This window comes from Cnephaeus nilssonii (genome assembly GCF_951640355.1).
Source record: "Cnephaeus nilssonii genome assembly, chromosome: 14".
Classification (NCBI taxonomy): domain Eukaryota; kingdom Metazoa; phylum Chordata; class Mammalia; order Chiroptera; family Vespertilionidae; genus Cnephaeus; species Cnephaeus nilssonii.
Genome location: NC_137085.1, coordinates 48,158,445 through 48,179,357, shown reverse-complemented (window position 1 = coordinate 48,179,357; position 20,913 = coordinate 48,158,445). Strand labels below are relative to the sequence as shown.

At 40.5% G+C, this 20,913-nt stretch overlaps 1 protein-coding gene across 6 annotated transcripts in view; it reads left to right on the top strand.

Moving 5' to 3' along the window:
- GLIS3 (GLIS family zinc finger 3) overlaps positions 1–20,913 on the top strand; it is a 455,765-nt gene that overhangs the window by 133,269 nt on the left and 301,583 nt on the right. For 3 of the 6 annotated variants that reach the window (XM_079790188.1, XM_079790190.1, XM_079790189.1), the window contains 2 exons: positions 11,529–11,736; positions 18,939–20,040. In XM_079790188.1, the coding sequence (XP_079646314.1) occupies positions 11,529–11,736; positions 18,939–20,040 (1,310 nt within the window). Of the gene's footprint in view, positions 1–774; positions 922–11,528; positions 11,737–18,938; positions 20,041–20,913 lie in introns of those variants that run through there. The other 3 variants (XM_079790192.1, XM_079790193.1, XM_079790191.1) reach the window with 2 other exon arrangements.

The window sequence follows — 20,913 nt, the reverse complement described above, 5'->3', positions numbered from 1 at the left end:
AAAAGCTTTCGTATCAATGGCTTATGTTTTATATCTCCTGGATTCTAACCATTTATAAAATTATCTGGTTTCTTGCCCCTACTATGGTTGATTTTTTTCCCCCTCTCTTTTTCCATCTAGAGACCTTTGAATTATTTTTATTCATAAGTGAAAAATGTATTACAGCTTTATTTCCTTTTATTAATAGTTCCTTCTTGCCCTTAACCACATCTCTGACTTCTTGGCATGTAAAGTCCAATGAGCTCATGCTTAATCATGTATAAACAACCACCTAATTATATGGTTTTGAATTTTCATTTAACCAACTAAATAAAAATGACACAGAAAGAGAAACCTGACAACCTCCCTGTATTTGGATACCTGGCCTTTCTCTCCCTCACTCTCTTCACGCATTTAGTAAAATGAGTGTTAAAACTTATTTAAAAAATCAGTTGGCATTTGCCAAGATTCTGAGCTAAAATTGTTCTTTTCAAGGCTACATGTCAAAAAACAAGTCAGTTGAGCTGCATACCTCTCCTTTACAAATTTCTTTCGGCAGCTATTCTTTCCTCTTCTGGACAGAGGTGTTACTAGAATTCCTTGTGCTGCTGGTGTCAGGTGACAGAGCAACCAATCAGGACCAAGATTTCTCAATCTTTGTCCCCTCACCTTCTCCTCTGAGGTACAATAACAATGATCCCGGTTGCCATATCTTCCCACCCTCCCCAAACCACTCTGATTGACACATTTTTGAAAGAAGATAGTGGGAAAATCTTTTCAAACAAAGGTGCTTACTGTGCTTAACCAGGAAGGTGGTTGCCTGTTCCCTATTTCACTCATTGGCTTAGTCCTACAATTCTGAACATGGAGCAAAATCCTTTGACCGGTTAGATGGTTTTGCTGTGGTTAGCTCAGTATACTCGACAGAAGGCCAAAGAAAAGGTACTTTATTATTATTATTATTATTTTGGATATGTCACAAGATGAGTACCTAGAGAGTAGGTTTGTCTACTTGTATTTAATAGCCACAAGACAGAAGAAAGGGAAAGGGATACCTGTGAAATTTGTTGGAAGTGATTTATTTTTTCATGGGTCCTTCAGCTGTAAAACATAATTTGGTTTATTGAAGTACTATGACTCTGAAACATGCTTATCTCTAAGTGCTAAAATTTCATGCACTTATTAGATGAGGTGGATTTGTTTGGAAGCAAATTACATTGACTCCACTTTGAGAACTGAGAGAATGATCTCACTAAGATTAGTGTCTAAACAATCTTCCTTATTGAAAATATTTTTAGAGATAACCTTCATACTTTTTAGGCTCATTGTAAGGAGCTAGTATTACCCAGTGATTCATAAGGATTTATTGTAACATTTTCTTCCAAACTGTAGATTTGTATCAAGGTTCATGTTCCTCTCATTGTGCAAGAAGATCAAAGTGAGCCCTCTGCCTTTCCCTGTTATTTTTTGTTTTGTTTTGTTTTGTTATGGAATGTTTAGAACAAAGTGGGAAGCAAATTCTGGCAGAGTTTATAATTTGGTTCACCTGGAGCAATAAAAAGAGGCGGCGCTCTAACTACCAAATTAAGACCTCAATTTAATTGATCCTTGGAGAATCAGGGAGGGATTATATTTCTCTCTTTCCATTTATTTTCAAAGCCATAGGATCTTAACATTGCTTATGATTTGTTATTAATTCTTGTCCAAGAATTTGTATATTTTTCAGAAAATAAGTTTTCAACTCAATTAGTATTCAACTTTTTATTCACATTTAGTCTCAACTTTCACATTCAACTATGATAAATAATACCACTCCATTTAAAAAGTTTAGGCATAACATAAGAATTACTCTTAATTTAGATTTTTTTTCATGCTGGCATTAATCTGTATTTTGATTGCTTTTTTTTGTTTTGATGAGAAAGAATTTGGGTTGGAAGTGGTGCTGTTCCACATTGTTTAACCTAATTGTAGATATAATTAATTAAGAGTTATTGCTGATACAGTGTCTGAATTCATACATGTAGGGTGTAGAGCTTAAGTACTCACATTTACTTTAATGCTAACTCATGTTCCAATCATGTTGACAGAGATGCTTAGATTACTCTGCCTCTCTTTTAAGTTCAAAAATAGCATTAAATAAAAGAAAAAGAAGGGACGTTGCACTAACTAGATTGCTGTGTGTTGAGGTTTTTGACTAGAATCATGTTTCTATATTTTGGTAGTTTTGTTGTTATGTAATTTTATACAGTAACAAGTTGCTTGAGCCAAAGGGTAGGTATTTCAGTTTTTGTATTTTTCTAATTTTAATAGAATCTGTAGTGGGTATGACTTACTCTACCAACTCATGTGTACAATAAATGGTGCCCTGACTAGGGATTGAACCTGTAACCTTGGCATATTGGGATGATGATGCTCTAACTAACTGAGCTACTTGGCCATCTCCTTTAAATCAAAGCAATGAAACTCTTAAGACCTCATCTTACTGATGAGCAGAAAATCTAATCTCAATCATTGTTGGTTGGGATACCCAATATCTTGCCAAGGTGAGACAGATCCTGGGGTCTTGTACAGAGGAGAACATTCCAAATACTTTTCTGGTTCTTGGTCCATTAGGTAGCTGCTAAGGTGACTGCTGACCAAGCCCACATGATTTCTAGAAGTCTGTTGCTGTGTGCATTGCTTGGGCACAGGAACCTAGAGTCTGGCCTTTATATATTTGCCAGGTAACCATAAACTCCACCCTTGCTGCCCTCCCTGAACACTGTCTCTCTATTTGGGGAACCATCAAATTGCTGTTCTTCCCAGACTTTGGGCAGTCTTCCCTTTCCTGGCTTCTGCCTCTGAGGCAACTCAGAGCACCTGAGTAATCTCAGTGGATTTAGATGCCTACACAGGCCTAGAAAAGAGGATGAACTCAATCAATGCCAACTTCTAGCCTTCTTGTAAGCCCCAGAGACAAAGGAGCACAAATCCTATATAATAGAAGGCTAATATGCAAATAGACCTAACAGCGCAACAACCAAGTAACCTGTCACTATGACGTGCGCTGACCACCAGGAGGGCATGTGTAGAACATGGCAGACATTGGCTGCAGTGGGATGGTGAAGCAGGTAACGGGGGCGCCAGACCAAGGTGGGGCGCCGGTCGCTGTCATCGGGGTGAGCCTCTGGTGGTTACTGAAAATTCTTTGCTCCCGTTCACAGTGGTTCCGCCCGGTGCCAGCCCTGCTTACACCTGCTGCCGGCGCTGGAGCTGCCGCTCGCACCCGCTGCCAGTGCTGGTCCTTATCACTCGGTGCTATCAGCAGGTGCGAGCGGCGGCTGCTGGCTCTGATTGCCTCTGAGGGCTTCTCCACCTCCCCCTGCACCTGAGAGGTGATCGGGGCAGCAGCCGCTGCTCACACCTGCTGCTGGCGCTGGCCCCACTCACACCCGCTGATGGCTCCGGCCCCAATTGCTCCACGCTGTCAGCAGGTGCAAGCAGGGCTACTGCTGTCAGCATGTGGGAGTGGTGGTGGCAGTGGGAGTGGGGCTGCCAGCAGACAGGGGACCAGGGGCTGTGGCTGGAGGGGTGAGACCCGCCCCTGTGCCTACCACAGCCTTGTGGCCCAGAATTCCTTTTAAGGTGCATGAATTAGTGCACTGGGCCCCTAATTACAAATAATAGCTCAAAAAATATTTATTTTTGCCATATATGTGGTCTGCTGAATGGGCTTTGGAACAGGGGGTTAGAGATCAACCAAAGGACTTGTATGCATACATATTAGCATAACCAATGGACACAGACACTGGGGTGGTGGTGGGGGCTTGCCCTCAGGGGTGGGAATGGCCAGGGGAGGTCAATCAGGGAAAAAGGAGACATATGTAAAATTTTAGACAGTAAAAAAAAGAGAATAAAATGTATTCACCACACACACACACACACACACAAAAGATTCTACAGCCTACAGAGGCAAAGGGTATGAGACAGTTAGACAGCCCTGGTGGACTTCTGGGTGCAGGAAACTGTATTTTCTGGTTCTTAGAAGTATGGTTGATTTAATTTTTAATGTAAGAAAATATAATCTCTATAACTATTTGCCTTTTCTCCAGGTTTGAGTCTTCTGGGCATCTCATCCAGACTTGTAAGCTCATGTACAATATGTTGCAGAAAAACTTATGATAGAGTATTTGTCTCTGGATAATTCTGAAGAATTACTGTTTGAGGGAAAACAAAGGTAGCCTAGCAGCTTTTAATGAGAACAGTGTAAGCTCTGCCTTTTAGATACTAAGAAGTTGTCACTAATATGAAGGATCAAACGGGATTTTGCCTCTGAATCAAATCTTAGATCCTGAGAAAAAGTTTCATTTATTTATATTGAATGACTTAGACCATATTCCCTTTATATTGAGTGTGTGTGTGTGTGTGTGTGTGTGTGTGTGTCACAGGAAAGGAGTATGGATGGGGGCAAAGTAGTAATATTTCCGCTTGTTCACGTAATTTAGTGACAAAGACATATTAACACTTGTATTCACCGGGCATCGCTGTCTGTCTTGTACATCACAGCATATTGAAGAGGGAACTTCTCAGCATCATTTGTGGCCTTGAACTATACTTGTCTTGCCTTATAAATTTTGTTAAGAGTCATATTAGTTGTTTACCCAGCAAATACTTGTTAACACCTACTCTCTGACAGAGGGGTCTCCAGTCATTGTTTCATACAGTAAGGAGTTTCACCAATAGGCAGCTTTGTCATTTCTCATCCAATTTCTTCTTTTGGTTGTCTTGGGGGGTAACAAGCAGCTTAGAAAAAACATGAGCTTAATTTATGGAGAAGAATTTGGAATCTAATATTTCTTACAGGCCCTTCAACAGCCCCTTATTTATTTTCTTTATAAGGTCATTTGGGGGTTACTCTGTTCCCTCTGTTGATTGCAATATGACCTGGTCCAGACCTCGTCACTGCATCCTGAAATCATAGCAACATCTCTCGAGCTTGGTTTCCTGCCTTCACTCTTTGCTCTGCTTCCATATTACTAGAAATAGTTAGACTGGTCTCTTCATAGTCCCTCATCTTATCAAAGCCATTCTTAAAAACCTATTATAGCTCTTTTGGGGGCCTGGCCTTGGAAGACCTGTATAATATGATAGTACTTTAATAAGAATAAGAATGCCTAGGGCTTATAGAATATTTACTTGTGTACTAGACACTACTATAAGTGCTTTATATACATTGACTTACTAGTTCTCCAAACAAACTTATAAAGGTAAGTACAATGATCAAACCCATTTTCCAGATGAGGAAACAGAGGCACAGAGAGTTTAAGGAACTTGCCCAAGGTCACACAGCTGGCAAGTTAAGACATTCTGGCCTTAGCATCGCCATTCTTTACCACTTCCCCATGCTACCTCCATACCTTTCCTAGCACATTCTCTTCATTTCACTTTGGCCAGCCCACTCTTTGTACCACTGTCTCCCTTCCAGTTATTAACAGGCTCAGATTAAGTCTCACCTCCTCCAACAAACCTCCTCCACTTTATACAGATCTATTTCTTGTTTGAACTCTTTCTGTGCTCAGGATTCTGGCAACTCAGTTTAAGATTGGGTGTGTCCTAATTGTTTCATATGTTTATTAAAACTTTCTCCAACTCATCAGAAGCACTTTGAGGGCTAATCCAAAGGCCTAGGACTCCATTCATCCAGGGCAGCACCAAGCTCACAGATAGTGCTGAATAAATATTACCTGTCCATGGTCTTGAGGAACCTGAGGCACTTTTCTCCCATTATAGTATGCACTCTCTCTCCACTCTTCTCATCCTTTTTTTATATTTATAGAAGTCCAGTCTTAATAGAGCAAGTAGTAAAACAATTTCACCGGGAATTAACTTATTTTCACAGATTAATCCCACAGATAAGCCCTGGTTTAAGCCTATTAAATTAAATTGTAAGCAACAATTAACTAACTCATTTATGTATCTGTGCTCCCTGGAGTATATACTATCACACAGAGCAGAGATTCAATAAACCTCATCAGTGAGCAGTAAATCACTAAACTGGGCCTGCATTGCTGGTCTGGTACTTCAGTTTTTCAGAGTAATGGCTTGCTTATTTAACAAATACATCTGCTCTATTCCCATGGGATGGTTAGAAAATTTGTTGGGGGAAAAGCAGTAAAATGTGCTTACATTTCCTCTTTGGATTTGTAGGCTAATCGTTGGTGAACTTTATTTAACATCTTGATATACTAAGAGTCTCTATGGAGCAGAGCAGCTTTCAGTTAACATGGCAAATCATTACAAGAGAAAACAGAAGGGTCAGCATAAACGCTCTCTACTAATTAGTTGGTAATTGATGTACAATAGCGGACTGGTGGGACTTTAGAATATCAATTTTGGGAATGCTGTTTAATATATCTTTACATCTTTATGAGGTGGTTCAGAGCTGTGCATTCTTAATAACGTCTTATCAGGAGTGCCCAAGTGGTGGGGAACAAGAATGAGGCTTCATGTCCAGGAATCCAGGGAATTGAGTGGTATAGAAAGGAATATGATATATTTTAATCTCTCAGGGTATAAATACAACTCCATTTAATGCAGGGGTGAAATGAAATGAGTAATGCTGGTGATTCCATACTTTGTAGCCAACATTCTTAAATGCTGACTAGGTTGGAAGAGTGTTGGTGTGAAAGTTATATTCTTTGTGGGAGAAACTTGGTAGAGTCAAGCCCAACTTCTTTGTGGTGGGATATTGCATGATTCATGGGACTCTTCATAATTCTGGATTCGATGTGACCTAGTTATTGGCTGGGATGAAGTAACTTACTGTGGAATGAAGTCACAAAAATTGTCTTTATATGACCTCTTGTGACTTGATCTCCTAAATTTTTATCAGGCAATTATAAAATTGTCAGTCTTACTTGAACTTGCTTTCCTAACCATGGCTGTCTTATGCTGTCATTCACCACCATGTGGCCTCTTCTTCATTATTTGTCCAATTTCATGTCCTCCTCTAGCATTTCTCCCCATCTCTACCAGGTTAATCTTGGGTGAACTTGATTTCCAATAGGTGTACACCACTCTCTGTAGCACAGGGTCCTAGGTGCATGTCACCAGGCCAGTGGAATCAGCCTCATCCGGCTTAGTTGATTTGAGGTGGAACCTATGAATTTGCATTTTTTAAAAACTTTCCTAGTAACACTAATGTGCAGCCTGGTTTGAGCCGTTGGTGAATGCATAATGTCCAGGTCTTCAGACTCTATTTTCTCCCTTTCTTCTGCTTGCCGGCCTGATCGCCCCTAACCACTCTGCCTGCCTGCCTGATCGCCCCTAACTATTCACCTGCCTGCCTGATCACCCCTAACTGCTCACCTGGGTGCCTCATCGCCCCTAACCGCTTCTGCCTCAGCCCCACCACCAGGGCTTTGTCCGGAAGGATGTCCAGAATGACATCTGGAAGGTTGTTCGGCTGTCTGATCTAATTAGCATGTTATGCTTTTATTATTATAGATGGTTTGTTTGGTGTTTGCCTTTATGACAAGGATACTGGATATGTGGGGACTGAGACTGTCCATCTTGCTCACCATTGTCTCCAGGGACTGTCTGGCTTGTGGTTGGCATTTGATAAGTGTCAGTCGAATGAAGTATAATAACCAAGACTTTTTGGTTATTTCTTCCTACTCTCCTCCCATATATATATCCTTTGTGTTTCCCCAATATCTATGTCATTTTTAGAGGAATCAGTGGATAAACATAAACAGTTCTGAAGGATCTGGCCTCAGCAAGGATAATTGTGACATAATCAACTATTTGACTTCACCAGAACCCTTTAAACTAATGAAGATGTTAATTAAAAACATACCTCTGCTAAGATGACCTCTTATTTAGAAACTGGAAAATACAAAACATTTATGCTCCCCACCAGCATGCAGTGATTTTGGCTAGAATGTATGTGGTACTCAGAATGCTATCCACTCAGATCCTTATTTGAGCCATAAACACATTTTTAAAAAACAGTGTGCAGTTGCTAAAAAGAAAAAGTGGTATTTCAAAATGAAAACCAGTGCACAAGTAGTTGGCACATCTGGTAGTCAGAAAAGTTGTAGGGTTTGTTTTCAGCAAATGACAAGCCAAGGAACATTCAAACTTGGCCAGTTGAAACGTGTGTTTTTTTCTATCTGTGACACCTGGTTTTAAAAAAAAAATTGGCTCCAGACTGAAAGCAGATAGAACATTGGCAATGGGTAGAGAAATAAATAGAATCATTTACTATCTTGTTTTATGCAAGAAATTAGAACTGTTTTATTTCAAGAAAGAGAATGGAGCAAAAATGCCATGGCAGTCATGAATAACAACAACAACAACAACAACAACAACAACAACAACAACAATAGCAGCTAATATCCATTGAGTACATACTGTGTGCTAGACAATGTGCTGAGTCCTTTACATGTGTAATTAATACTAGATGTACAGCAACCTTATGAGGTGTATTATTTTTATTTCCATTTTACAGATGAGAGGACACAGACGTGGAGATAAAGCATGTTTAAGTAATGTGCCCAAGTCACATAACTAGCTGGGGTGGGGGTGCGGTGGATGGATCCCAGGTAGACTAGTGAGACCACATTTCCAATTCTGCCCAATTCTGAGTAGTCTGGAGGTATTCATTTTGTCTAGAATTATGAAAAAAATTATTGGATTGAGCATAGTGACCCCAGGTCAAATTGTTTGCCTATACTTTTGAGACAGATACTATTTTCCAGAACATTCTCACAGCTGTGCCACAAACATTACCTGTTCCTAAATTCACCATTTAGCCTGAGGCTTCAAGGATGCCATATGTGACACTTTTCAGAAACAGTCTCTCCTCTGTGGTTAGATGAGGTTCAACTTGACCAGTGTATTTGGGAGTGGGAGGTAATACAGTAAAAATCACGGAGACGCTGGGAAGTTAACCGTGCTGTGGAATCTGTCAAAGGATTGACTTAATTAGAGCTTGTTTTTGAAAAATGGCACTGCCTTTTAAAAATTAAAACAGGAAAGTTTTTGTGAAAATAAAAGATAATATTTAATATTGTTAGTAATTAATATTCACGTGTATCACTATCTTTTATTTTCATCCATTCATTTCTTTTCAACTTCATTGACCGACGTTATTGTTTGTGTTCTGTCTGTTTAGGCCCTGGGCTAGGTGCTGAGGAAGCAGAGATTCCTTACAAGGGCTTTACCTTGAAAGAGCATTAAAGTATAAATGAGAAGGGGGTGACAGGCATGTAAACATCTCAGTTCCCTAAAGGATTGGGGGTAGATTTTTATAAGGTACTGTAGGAGAATGAAAAGAAGAATTGGTCATATCTTTCCAGCTGGCAGTTGGGGTGGGGAGTCAGAGAGATGTGACCTTTGAATTGAGACCTTGAAGGTGCAGAGGTGCTCATTAGGTAGACAAGTTAGGGTAAGGATGTTCCAGGCAGAGAAGACTATGAACAAGACAAGGTTAGACATTTCTCAGCCATCATGTTGGTATTTATCCATTCTAAGGAGCACATATTTTCATACCAGCACATTTCTGAAATCTCAACACCATGCACTAGTTTAACTGACAGTGCATGTTCTTACTGGTACATAAAATGATGGTAGGCCTTACAATATATGGTATCTTAGACTTGGTGAAAGAATGTGTGAATATGTTTTGCCTCCAAGTAGTATTTCTTGGGTGTGCTGTTCTAGCTGCTAATATATCTTTGTTTTAGAGGTAGATATTAATACCTTTTTACTGAGGTGGAAGCAGGCATGAAACGAGTGAGTTACTTAGGTAAATATATGACATTAAATTTGACAAAATACCTGACATCTGGTGTAGCTTTTAATAGCCATGACTGGTAGGAATGGGACCAGGGGAGAGAATTTGAGCGTCTTTTATACTGGACTAGGCTATGGACCATGGCCATTTTTTCTGAGGTAAAAAAGAGATTTGAAAAGCAAGTGGCCTGTAGTTTTATGGAATTTATAAAGATACTAAGTTCATAGTCATTGCATGAAAGTATATCCATTTTTCTTGATAAGGAGATGAAATCCTGATGGTACAGTGTTATGTGAGTTATGGAAACAGGCCATCCATAACTTACCTTTCAAGGCACTAGAAGATGCATCAGATATAAGCTGCAGCGAAAGAGATAGAGGGAAGGTTCTGGTTTGTGTATCTTAAAAAAAAATTGAGAGAACTTTTCACTTAGAGCTAATGATCTTGTCATGTATCCACGGAACAAATGAAGCATCCAACACCTAAACACCCAGGTACCATGAAAATATACCCTAGTGGAGTCTGTTTCTGCTCTGTCAGAAAATCCCTGTGTGGCCTTGGGCAGGTCAGTGACCACTTGGATTTTAGTTTTCAGAGGGCTGGCCCCCAGCAGGCTTCTTCCAGCTGAAGATGCTGGGACTCTCCCAGAACTTTTAAGGTCTGGTTTCATTGATGAGAACATAGCCATTGCTGTAAGGTCTTATTTATCCTTCAGTTTTGTGGGCTCTCTGAAGAGAATATTACAAAAGATGACTCTCCTCTTTGGGGCTATGTATTTAATTTTTGGGCAAACAAAATAGGAAATTGTATCCTCTAGGACTAAGGAAACTTACAGTGATACTTTCCACCTACTTTGATCCCAAGTATATCAATGAGAAACATGGGGAATTTGGTGAGAAATATTTAGGGCCTGATCTGTTAAAAACTGAGGTCATACTTATTTTTGTTCATTTGAAATGAGAACAGAGTGTACAGTCACTGAGACTTGACCAGGTAGTTTGCAAAAAAAAAAAAAAAATGTTTGAAGAAGTACGTCCATGTAAAAAGAATGTCTAGAATGATTCAACCATTTTATTTTTTATTTTTTTGTGAGTCATGACAGTGTTTGCCTTTCTCCTCTTTGCTTTTCCCTTTTCCCTAAGGACACAGATTTTTGTGGGTTTCTTTTTTTTTCTTTCCCTTTTGGGTATGAACCAAATTTTACTACATTCGAAGATTGTTACAATGAAAAGAAAAAGCTATGTCTAATTATAATGAGTGTTTTGTTTATGGCTCTCATCCTGATTTTTTAAAAATTGGCTATATGTCCAATGACAATGTATTGGATGAAGAGGAGAAATCAAAATGGAGAGACAAGAGCCAGACTGTCTCCTTTTAAAGAGGCATTTTGGAAGGTCAGAATTGGAAAGAAGTAAGCCAGTTAAAATATTAGCTATTCTAGAATAAACTTGTTTTGATATGAGTAAGCCCATCTACTTATCACTTTAACCCTTTAGGTACAGAGATGATAAAAATAATGTAAGTGGGCACTTGTATACAGAAGGAGCAAAATGTAAGCACATTTTGTATAAGTGGTGATTCTAGATGAGTTGTAGCATTATGGTTTTTTATTTATTGCAATTAGAGGAAGCATTTTTATAATACCAATACTAAATAAACAGATCCAAGGACTGTCTCTAAAGATGGGACCTGATAGAAGTGTGCACCTGTGTGTATTTACTGATTTCTGATGTAAGGAACATGAAAGCTAACCTGATTCGTTTGTTTTTAGGGGCTCTTGGCTTTGGGCCTCAGTGCAAGTCCATTGGAAAAGGCAGCTGCAACAATCTAGTGGTCACCAGCAGCCCCATGATGGTTCAGCGACTGGGACCCATTTCACCTCCAGCAAGCCAGGTCTCTACAGCATGCAACCAGATCAGTCCTAGCTTACAGAGGGCAATGAATGCAGCCAACCTGAATATACCTCCTTCAGATACCAGGTCTCAAGTTACTTTTATTTCCCCCTTCTTATGGTATAATCATACCCTGTGAGTGTTTTCCCTTCCCGTCTTGAACACACACACACACACACACACACACACACACACACACACACACACACACGTGTGCGTGTGCTCACTCGCTTAAGCTACCCTTTTAATTTGAGCTTTTTTAGGGGAATGTGTATAAAAATTAAGTATGTGCCATGTCATCTTAATTGGGAGGAATGGTTTAGGTGGTTTAACACCTGCTGTCTTGTGGTGTGAGTGAAATGAATGCCCAACTTGAGATGTTGGGGCCTCGATGACTAAACTCCAGTGAATTAATTTGTCACTTCCTGGTGAGGCAAGTCATGTGTCAAGGCCTAGAAAATTGAGATATTCCTGTGCATCTATCACAACTGTTCATTTTCAGTGCATATGTTGCAGTGTCTCCAGGCTGCTTTATAACTGTTTTGTCCATAAATCTATCCTCCTATCCACTCATCTACCCAAGTACCTTAAGTCTGCATAGTATAATAGTTAAAGTTTAGGAAGACAGTAGAAAAAAATGAAGATAGAAATCATGAATTTCAAGACATTATGATGTGTCTGGGACGGCATATTTTCAGGTATAAGTTACATAACATTTTAACACAGTGTCCAATTAGGTGCTATAATAAGTAAGTCTAATAAATGCTGTGTATATCTCCAGAGGAGGAAATTAAATAGGAAAAGGTAAACGACCCCTTCAGACAAATATATCTCTTAAGGTTGATATTAGAGGGGCATGAAGACAAAATGCTGTGCAATGTGTAAGGTCCATTTCTATGTTTGAAATGAATTATTTTATCTTCTAGAAGTGCATTTTTGGAGAAGCTCAATCCAAAGTTTTTGCCTCTTAGTCCTGGCTCTGTTGTAACTGGTTTTGCAAAGGGATTTGACTCCTGGACCTGACCTGTGCTTCCTCTTCTTGGGGAGGAGGGGGCTGGAAATCTGAAAAGCCTTGCAGTTCTGGGACCCTGTTTCTTCTACTTCCTCCTTCTTTTCCTTCTGTCCCTCCTTCCCCTTCTTGTAACTGCACTTTCCTCCTAGCTGCTGTTTGAGTCTCAAAAATCATAGCTCCTGGATAATTTTTTATGCCAATTTTTTTTCATGATAGGGAAACTTGTTTTTCACCTGAGATTTTTTGTGAGGGGCAGCTGCTGCTGTCTATTCCCCATTGATGATTAATGCCTTGAGGGCCTCCTCAGACTTGCTGAATGTTGCATGTAAAATTAACTGTACTCATAGGGTAGGTGTCATTGGGAAGCCTTCAGCTCCCTGTCGGTGGCAAGTCCAGCCTATGCCTAGAAGGCAGAGAGTCATATAATTAATGGAGAAACTGATAGGTAGGACTGGCATGAGCTGCTGTAACCATCTATCTAATGCAGTCTCTCGACCAGGGAAGTGTTATTATGTTAGTGTTTTCTGGCATATTTGGTTCCTTAGCATAATTTTATATCCTTAAAAGACAACATCTTAAAGATGCATTGCCATATGTTTTTGACTATGTATTCTGTGAGTCCTCCTATTGAAGTAATTCTTTTTGCAGGATGGGCAAAAAACAGGAGTTGGAAAGGGGCTTGGTGAAGTATGAAACTTACTTTTAGCAATTTGAAAAGGTCGCATTTGTGATGCTTGGTTTGTGTGTTCTATCAGAGGAGAGAAAGGACAGGAGGCAACAGTCAACTTGAAGGCATTTGCTGCCTAGAAATAAGGATGGAGAGAGAATCAGCTTTGTGTTTTATCCAAGAGGAGAGTGTTGTGGAGAGGGGGCATGAACTGTTCAGTTTGAATGATGACCACCCTATCAAAAGCTGTAAATTTTAATGTTTTTCCTGATTATCTATGTAACTCATACTTATTATAGAAAATATAGAAAAGCACAAGGCAGTAAATGATAGTCATCCTGAATCTGACCATGCACAGGCAACCATGGATGGAATTTTGATATACAACCTTCTAGTTATATGCAAACACATAAGCATAGGTTTTCCTTTGTATCAGATTGATCTAATAATCTACATAGTGTTATAATTACTTTGTTTAGTTAATATAAATTCTTTCTTTTGTAACAAAAGTCTTCAGCATCATATAATGGCTTCTTCCTACCTAATATTCAGTTTTATTTAAAAAGTATATAAATACAACTATACTTTTTTATCAGTCTTTTGTTACTGGGCATTTATTTTTTTCTTTATTTAAGTATTTTAAGATACCATACTGACTCAATCCTATAAATATTTTTTTGCTTATTTCTGGTTATTAGAATAATTTTTTAGAAGTAAGATTTGCTGGAAATGTATAGTTTTGAGCCTTTTGGTATGTATTCATCAACGTACCGCAGAAAAGACTTACCCATTTATATACTCAACAATAGTCTTGAGAGTTCCTGCTTCCCCATATCTTATCAAATATAGGAATTATTATTTTTATTACTTTGCCAATTTGATGTACAAAATGTTATTTTTTAAAATTTGCATTTCTTAATTACTGATAACATTGAGTAGATAGTATAGATTTATTGACAGTATTTCTTCTTTTGACCCCCTTGAGTATTTTTTTCTGGAGTGCCTCATCCTGGGAAAAGCACTCTTCCTTATCTTTGTTGGGTCCTGTATACTCCAATGAGAATCATATCTTAATGCTGTATATTTGCCTTCATTAATTTCCCAACCATTTCTGACTAGCCCTACTTAATGAGAAATGCAAACTATACCTTACCCTCCTAAAGACCCAGGAGCCATTCTTTTTTTTTTTTTTTTAATATTTTATTGATTTTTACAGAGAGGAAGGGAGAGGGATAGAGAGCTAGAAACATTGATGAGAGAGAAACATCAATCAGCTGCCTCCTGCACACCCCCTACTGGGGATGTGCCCACAACCAAGGTACATGCCCTTGACCAGAATCGAACCTGGGACCCTTGAGTCCGCAGGCCGACGCTCTATCCACTGAGCCAAACCGGTTAGGGCCAGGAGCCATTCTTGATTGGGTAGTGCAAAAACTCTGCAATATGGAAACTGTTGTATGTATTTTCCCTAAAGTGATGAGGCTGAGGTGCTGATAAATAACCTCCTTACAGTCACTTCATATACAAATCTGGCAAAAGTTGGGAAGTAGAAGAGATTGCATGCTACTTGTATATGTTTAGTTTTGCTAGTGCTTTCACATCGATTTTGATTCTACATTTTGTGATTGAATATTTACAAACTTCCTGCAAGTATTACCCGTTTTATAGATGATGGACCCAAGACACAGAAAGTCTAAAAATTTTGTCTTTTATCACTTAGTTTTTCAGTTACGAAGTTGAACCACCAATTGAATAATGTCATTCCAGATCCAAAAAGGCACCAATTTTTCTCTCCTAATCCAGAATTTATTGAGGTGATTTCTGGGGATGGAATTTCCTAGAGTTCCCTTTTGGGTTGGACTGTGTCCATAAAGCTCAGAGGAGGCCAAGGGGCTAAGAATGGAGTCTGGAGTCTGGGCTCTAAGTTCTAACATTTTATAAAGCCATTCTGTGTTTAGATGCAGTAATAATTCTTCCAGAGGAGATCTCTCTCTCTCTCTCTCTCTCTCTCTCTCTCTCTCTCTCTCTCTCTCTCTCTGTTTGAGGAATTGCACATGATCTATAAGTTAGTATTTCTTTTTATCTTGGCCTTGAACCAAGTCATTCACTTTGGCCATTACTCCTCTTATGGCCCCATGAGAGTTACTGAATTCTTGCTTCACTAGCTACCCTAAACTGTTTCACTGATAGTTTGAGTTTTTCATATTGGTTTCATTTTGTTTGAGCCATATTGCTTTTATTTCACATAAAGCTCCAAATTAACCAATCACCAGAAATAATATGCCAAGGATCAGATGACCATATGGAAATGGAGATTGCTCTCAGTAAGGTGACAGAACCACAGCTCTTTGTCACTTTCTTTCCCATAGGCCTGATGTGTGTAGCAGCAGGGGCTATAGGAGAGAGTCCTTTGGAACCTTTCACAGTCATTCAGCATATTGTTGCAGAAAGAGAACAGAAAATGTGGGTTTCAGTCATAGCTTGTGTGACTTTAAGCCTGTTATACCAGGTCCTTTAATCAAGCAGAATATTATGAACCATATGTGGGATGTGATGTGGGGAAATCAATGGTGGATGTATGTGATCCATCTGGTAGGTGACTTGCCCATCAAATGCTGCTTCATTTGTACTTCTATAAGGAATTTTTGTTTTTTTGTTTTTAATCCTCATTAGAGGATATTTTTTCCATTGATCTTTAGAGAGAGTGGCAGGGAGGGAGGATGGAAGGAGAGAGAAAAAGAGAGAGGTGGGGGGAAGAGAGAGATATGTGAGAAAGACTCATGGATTGGTTGCCTCCCATTCAACCCAACCAGGGGACTGGAATATAACCTGCAATCCTTTGGTGTGAGGGCCAATGCTCTAACCACTGAGTAACACACCAGCCAGGGCTTCTATAAGGAATTTGGTCCTTAAATAGAAGTTATTTTGTTTATTATTTTAAAATACATATTTATTGATTTCAGAGAGGAAGGAAGAGGGAGAGAGAGAGACAGAAACATTAATGATGAGAGAGAATCATTGATCGGCAGCCTCCTACATGCCCCACACTGGGGATCCAGCCTGCAACCCGGGCATGTGCCCTGACTGGGAATCAAACCATGACCTCCTGGTTCATAGGTCGATGCTCAACCTCTGAGCCATGCTGGCTCGGCTAAGTAAAAGTTATTTTACTTAGTTATTGATTATTTATTTACTTTCTTAATCAACAATTTTTTGGAAACTTATTATGTATCTAACACTCTGGTGGGTGCTGGGGGAGATGAAAATGATCCCTTCTGTGGAAAGGCTTTGAATTTTATTGAGGAAGTTAGCTATGTTTAAGGCATAGTACAGACAGACAGTGTTTAACATCTTTGGAAAGTGGACTCTGATTGAGAGCTAGTGTATTTGGGGGAGGTTATGGATTAGAACTCTGAAAGATAAAAGATCTGGGTAATTGTACAGGAGGGATGAGGGCAATAAGTAAATGCCATTTGTTGGAAATTTTATTCTTATTATATGTTGAGATAGAAAATTCTTTATGTATATTATTGCCTTAGTGAGTAGAATATAGACTTTGCTTTCTGAAAAAAGTATATAATAACTGTCTTAGAAATTGATGTTTGAGGAGTTAAGGAACATGCCTGCATGGGGTGATGCTCAGATTTAAATTGAATTGTAGTTAAGTATAATTTGAGAAAAGTATGAAATATCTCTGGACAATGGAACAAATAAACATGTCTCAGTGTAGGCAAATAATATAATTGCATATACAGAGTACATACAAGTGGATAAAATACTTTCTGCCTACTACTTGCTGCTTAAAATTCTGAAATGCTCTAGTGTGACAGTGACCAGGCAAATGCAGCATTTGAGAATGTTCTGTAAACTCTCTCAACCTTGGGGCATAAAGCAAAGTCAGTTGTCTTTGCCTCATATATGACACAACTACTGATTTTTCTTGGGTCAGAAAGCAAATCCTGGATCTCCCTGGGGAAGGGACCAAAAGGTCCTTGACATTCAATCATCAGGAACCTCCACCCGAACTCTTCAGTGAGAGCTGCACGCTGCAGGTGTGCTGGGGAAATAATTGAAAGTGTCCATGGGGAATTCAGAAACAGATGGTTCAGAAACAACTTTGGGGCTTGCAAAAGGACTTCAGCCCGAATATAAGGATGTAGACCAAGAAAAAAAAATCTGTGTCAAGGGCAACGGGACGTACATTCCTGCTGTGTTTGTCATTGGTAAACATTACTTCACCTGATGGAAACATCACATCCATGATGGTGTTATCTATCACCTTATACTGTGCATTTCAGAGCTGAGATATTTTCTGGCTAATATCTCATGCTTGTAGGAAACAAGTGTTCCTGCTTTCCATTTTGTAAAAAGGGGCAAGAAGAGCAGATGGGGTGAGAATGTTTCTCTTTTCCCTCAGTTCCTTTGGCAGTTTATGATCTCTGAATGCATAATAATCTGGCCACTCAGTGTATATCCTATATAATAAAAGGCTAATATGCAAATTGTCCTCTCGACCAGACCAGGAGTTTGACCAGCAGGCAGTCTGGCCAACCACCCGTGTCCCCTCCCCCTAGCCCCCACCTATGCACGAATTCATGCACTGGGCCTCTAATACACACACACACACACACACACACACACACACACACACACACACTGAGTGGCCAGATTATTATGCGTTCAGAGATCATAATAATCTGGCCACTCTGTGTATATATAATTTTGTTTTTGATTAATTTTTTGTCAGAAAAAATGATCTCTAAAATCCAATGTAGGTACATATAAGTAATCCAGGTTTTTATCATACACTTCATGCCTGATTGAGAAATACAGTTATTTCCAGCTTTTGTAACAGATTTTCCATCCAAGGGACAAAGGTTTTTTTTCTTCAGTGATTTTTAAGGTAATGATGCCATAGTAAAGCAAAATGAATTTTAAGGTGGTCAGGCTATATTAGAAACTATTTTGATATGCAGGTAAATACTGTTACATAAGGCATGCTTTGAAAAAGGGTAAGAAGAACAGGAGAGGGATTGTTGCCAAGTGAAGAAAGTATTATTATATATCCGGGATGACATTTTGACTTTCAGGATTTACTTTTTTTCAAGGCAAGCATGGGTTTATGTTTTACCTCACCAAATTGATCTTCCTCAAAGACTGAGACTCTGTGTGGACTTGTATTCCTTTCAGTGCCTATTTATAGTGTGTTGTATACAGTAGGTACTTAATAAATACTTGCTTATTTGGTTTGCCTTGACACGGGCATCAATAATCATTCCAAGGTCTCGAATTTTCCCCGTATATAAAAAAATGTTTAAAAAATAAAGCAAGGACTATTTATTATCATTTAAGTATTAAGATTATGTATAACAATAGATCTTTTGTTTTATTAGTCCGGTGAGCGTTAGCCTTTATTGTTCTTGGTAAAATGTTATTTACCTGGAACTAAAAGCCTTGGTGTTATCTTAGCCAAAGAATGTGTGTTTAGCTGAGAATGTAATTAGGGGAACTACTTAAGGGATTGTCAATGAAATGTTCTTTTAGCTCTTAAGCAATCTATATCCTGCTAAAATGTTCGTCTTTTTTCCCCCCTTCTGGCTGCTGGTCTAGGTCCCTTATTTCACGTGAGTCTTTGGCATCCACGACTTTGAGTCTGACGGAAAGTCAGTCGGCGTTGAGTGTGAAACAAGAGTGGACTCAAGGCTACAGGGCTCTCCCTTCACTCTCCGCCAACCACAGCTCTCAGAATGGCACTGACCTAGGGGACCTCTTTAGCCTTCCTCCAGGGACAGCCATGTCCAGCAACAGTGTCTCTAACTCTTTGCCAGCCTATCTTTTTGGCATGGAAAATAGCCACTCTCCTTACTCTAGTCCCCGCCACTCTTCAGCCAGGTCACATTCGGCCCGCTCCAAGAAGAGAGCCCTGTCCCTGTCCCCGCTGTCCGATGGCATTGGCATAGACTTCAATACCATCATTCGCACCTCTCCCACGTCCTTGGTCGCCTACATCAACGGGTCGAGGGCTTCCCCGGCCAACATGTCCCCGCAGCCTGAGGTCTATGGACATTTCCTGGGGGTGCGTGGGAGCTGCATCCCCCAGCCGTGTGCAGTGCCCAGCAGCCAGAAAGGTGTGCGGGTGGCCGGCGGTGGCCTGGTGCTCCCGGCTTACGGGGATGACTGCGCGCTGGAGTATGAACGCATGCAGCAGCTGGAGCATGGAGGCCTCCAGCCCCTGGTCAACAACATGGTGGTGCAGCATGGCCTGCCTGGGCCCGAGGGCCAGCCAGCTGGCCTGCTGAAGACAGAGCGCCTGGACGACTTCCCGGGAGGGGCTCTAGACCTGCCCGCAGCGTCTCCTCTGCCTCCTTTGCCACCCCAGCCCCAAGGCCCCCCTCCCCCCTACCATGCCCACCCACACCTGCACCACCAGGAGCTGGTGCCCCAGGCCCAGACACTGGCCCTGGAGGAGGATGGGGACATGGACGACGTGGGGGGCAAGCACTGCTGTCGCTGGATCGACTGCAGCGCCTTGTATGACCAGCAGGAGGAACTTGTGCGGCACATCGAGAAGGTGCACATAGACCAACGCAAAGGGGAAGACTTCACCTGCTTCTGGGCAGGGTGTCCTCGGAGGTACAAGCCGTTCAACGCCCGCTACAAACTGCTGATCCACATGAGAGTCCACTCCGGAGAGAAGCCCAACAAGTGCACGGTGAGTTTTCCAAAGCCTCTGGGCGCCCCTGGAAAGTGCATGTGTTTTTCCAAAGCTGGCCCACAAGTCAGGGGGCATTTTCTCTTTTTATGGGATTTGGATGGTGCGTGGAGGTCTAGGTATCCATGAGATTTGACTTCTCTTCAGTGTGAGGAAGGGGAACGTTTCTTTAATTATTAGCTGCTGGGTATCCCTTCACTTCTTGATTCTATTCTGCAAATGTAAATGATCCACCATGTCAGGGGACATTGATCTGCCACAATGTCCAAAATCTTGGAAAATAGATGCCAGGAACCAACGTAAAGTTGCCGAAATGTGCAGGGCAGAGGAACACACACTGCGCTCCCAGTAAGCTTTATGTCTTTTTCAAAGCAAATATTTTGTGATTTTTTTTTTTTTTCTCTCTACTGACCCGGCTAGTAATGGGGTCGGGGGCGGGCTGGTTCTGATATTTGAAAGGAACTCACATTTAGTCACTTGGCTAGTAAACACCTCTCGCCTGTGTGGACCCTCTAGCCTGCCTGCACACTGCACATTCCAGGGTTGTGAGGCTAGTGAATGATTTATAGCTGGCATACATCACCCAGGGGATGCCACAGAGGCAGAATCTCATAGGATCTCACTGAATTTTGAGGAGAGAGAATTTTGTAAAGAAGTATAGGAGAAAGAGCCAAGAGGGAAATGTCCCATTGGTGTTGAAGGAAGTGAGCATGGTGTCTCTTTTTCCTCTGCCTCCCCCTTTCACAACATCAGTCCTGGAGCTATCTGTGTTTCTTGGCCAAACTGACTTTGTTAATAATATGGCTCTGAAATGATTTCACAATCATCTCACACCTCACAGAAACCCTCCGTATTCATAAGCAGGACATCACC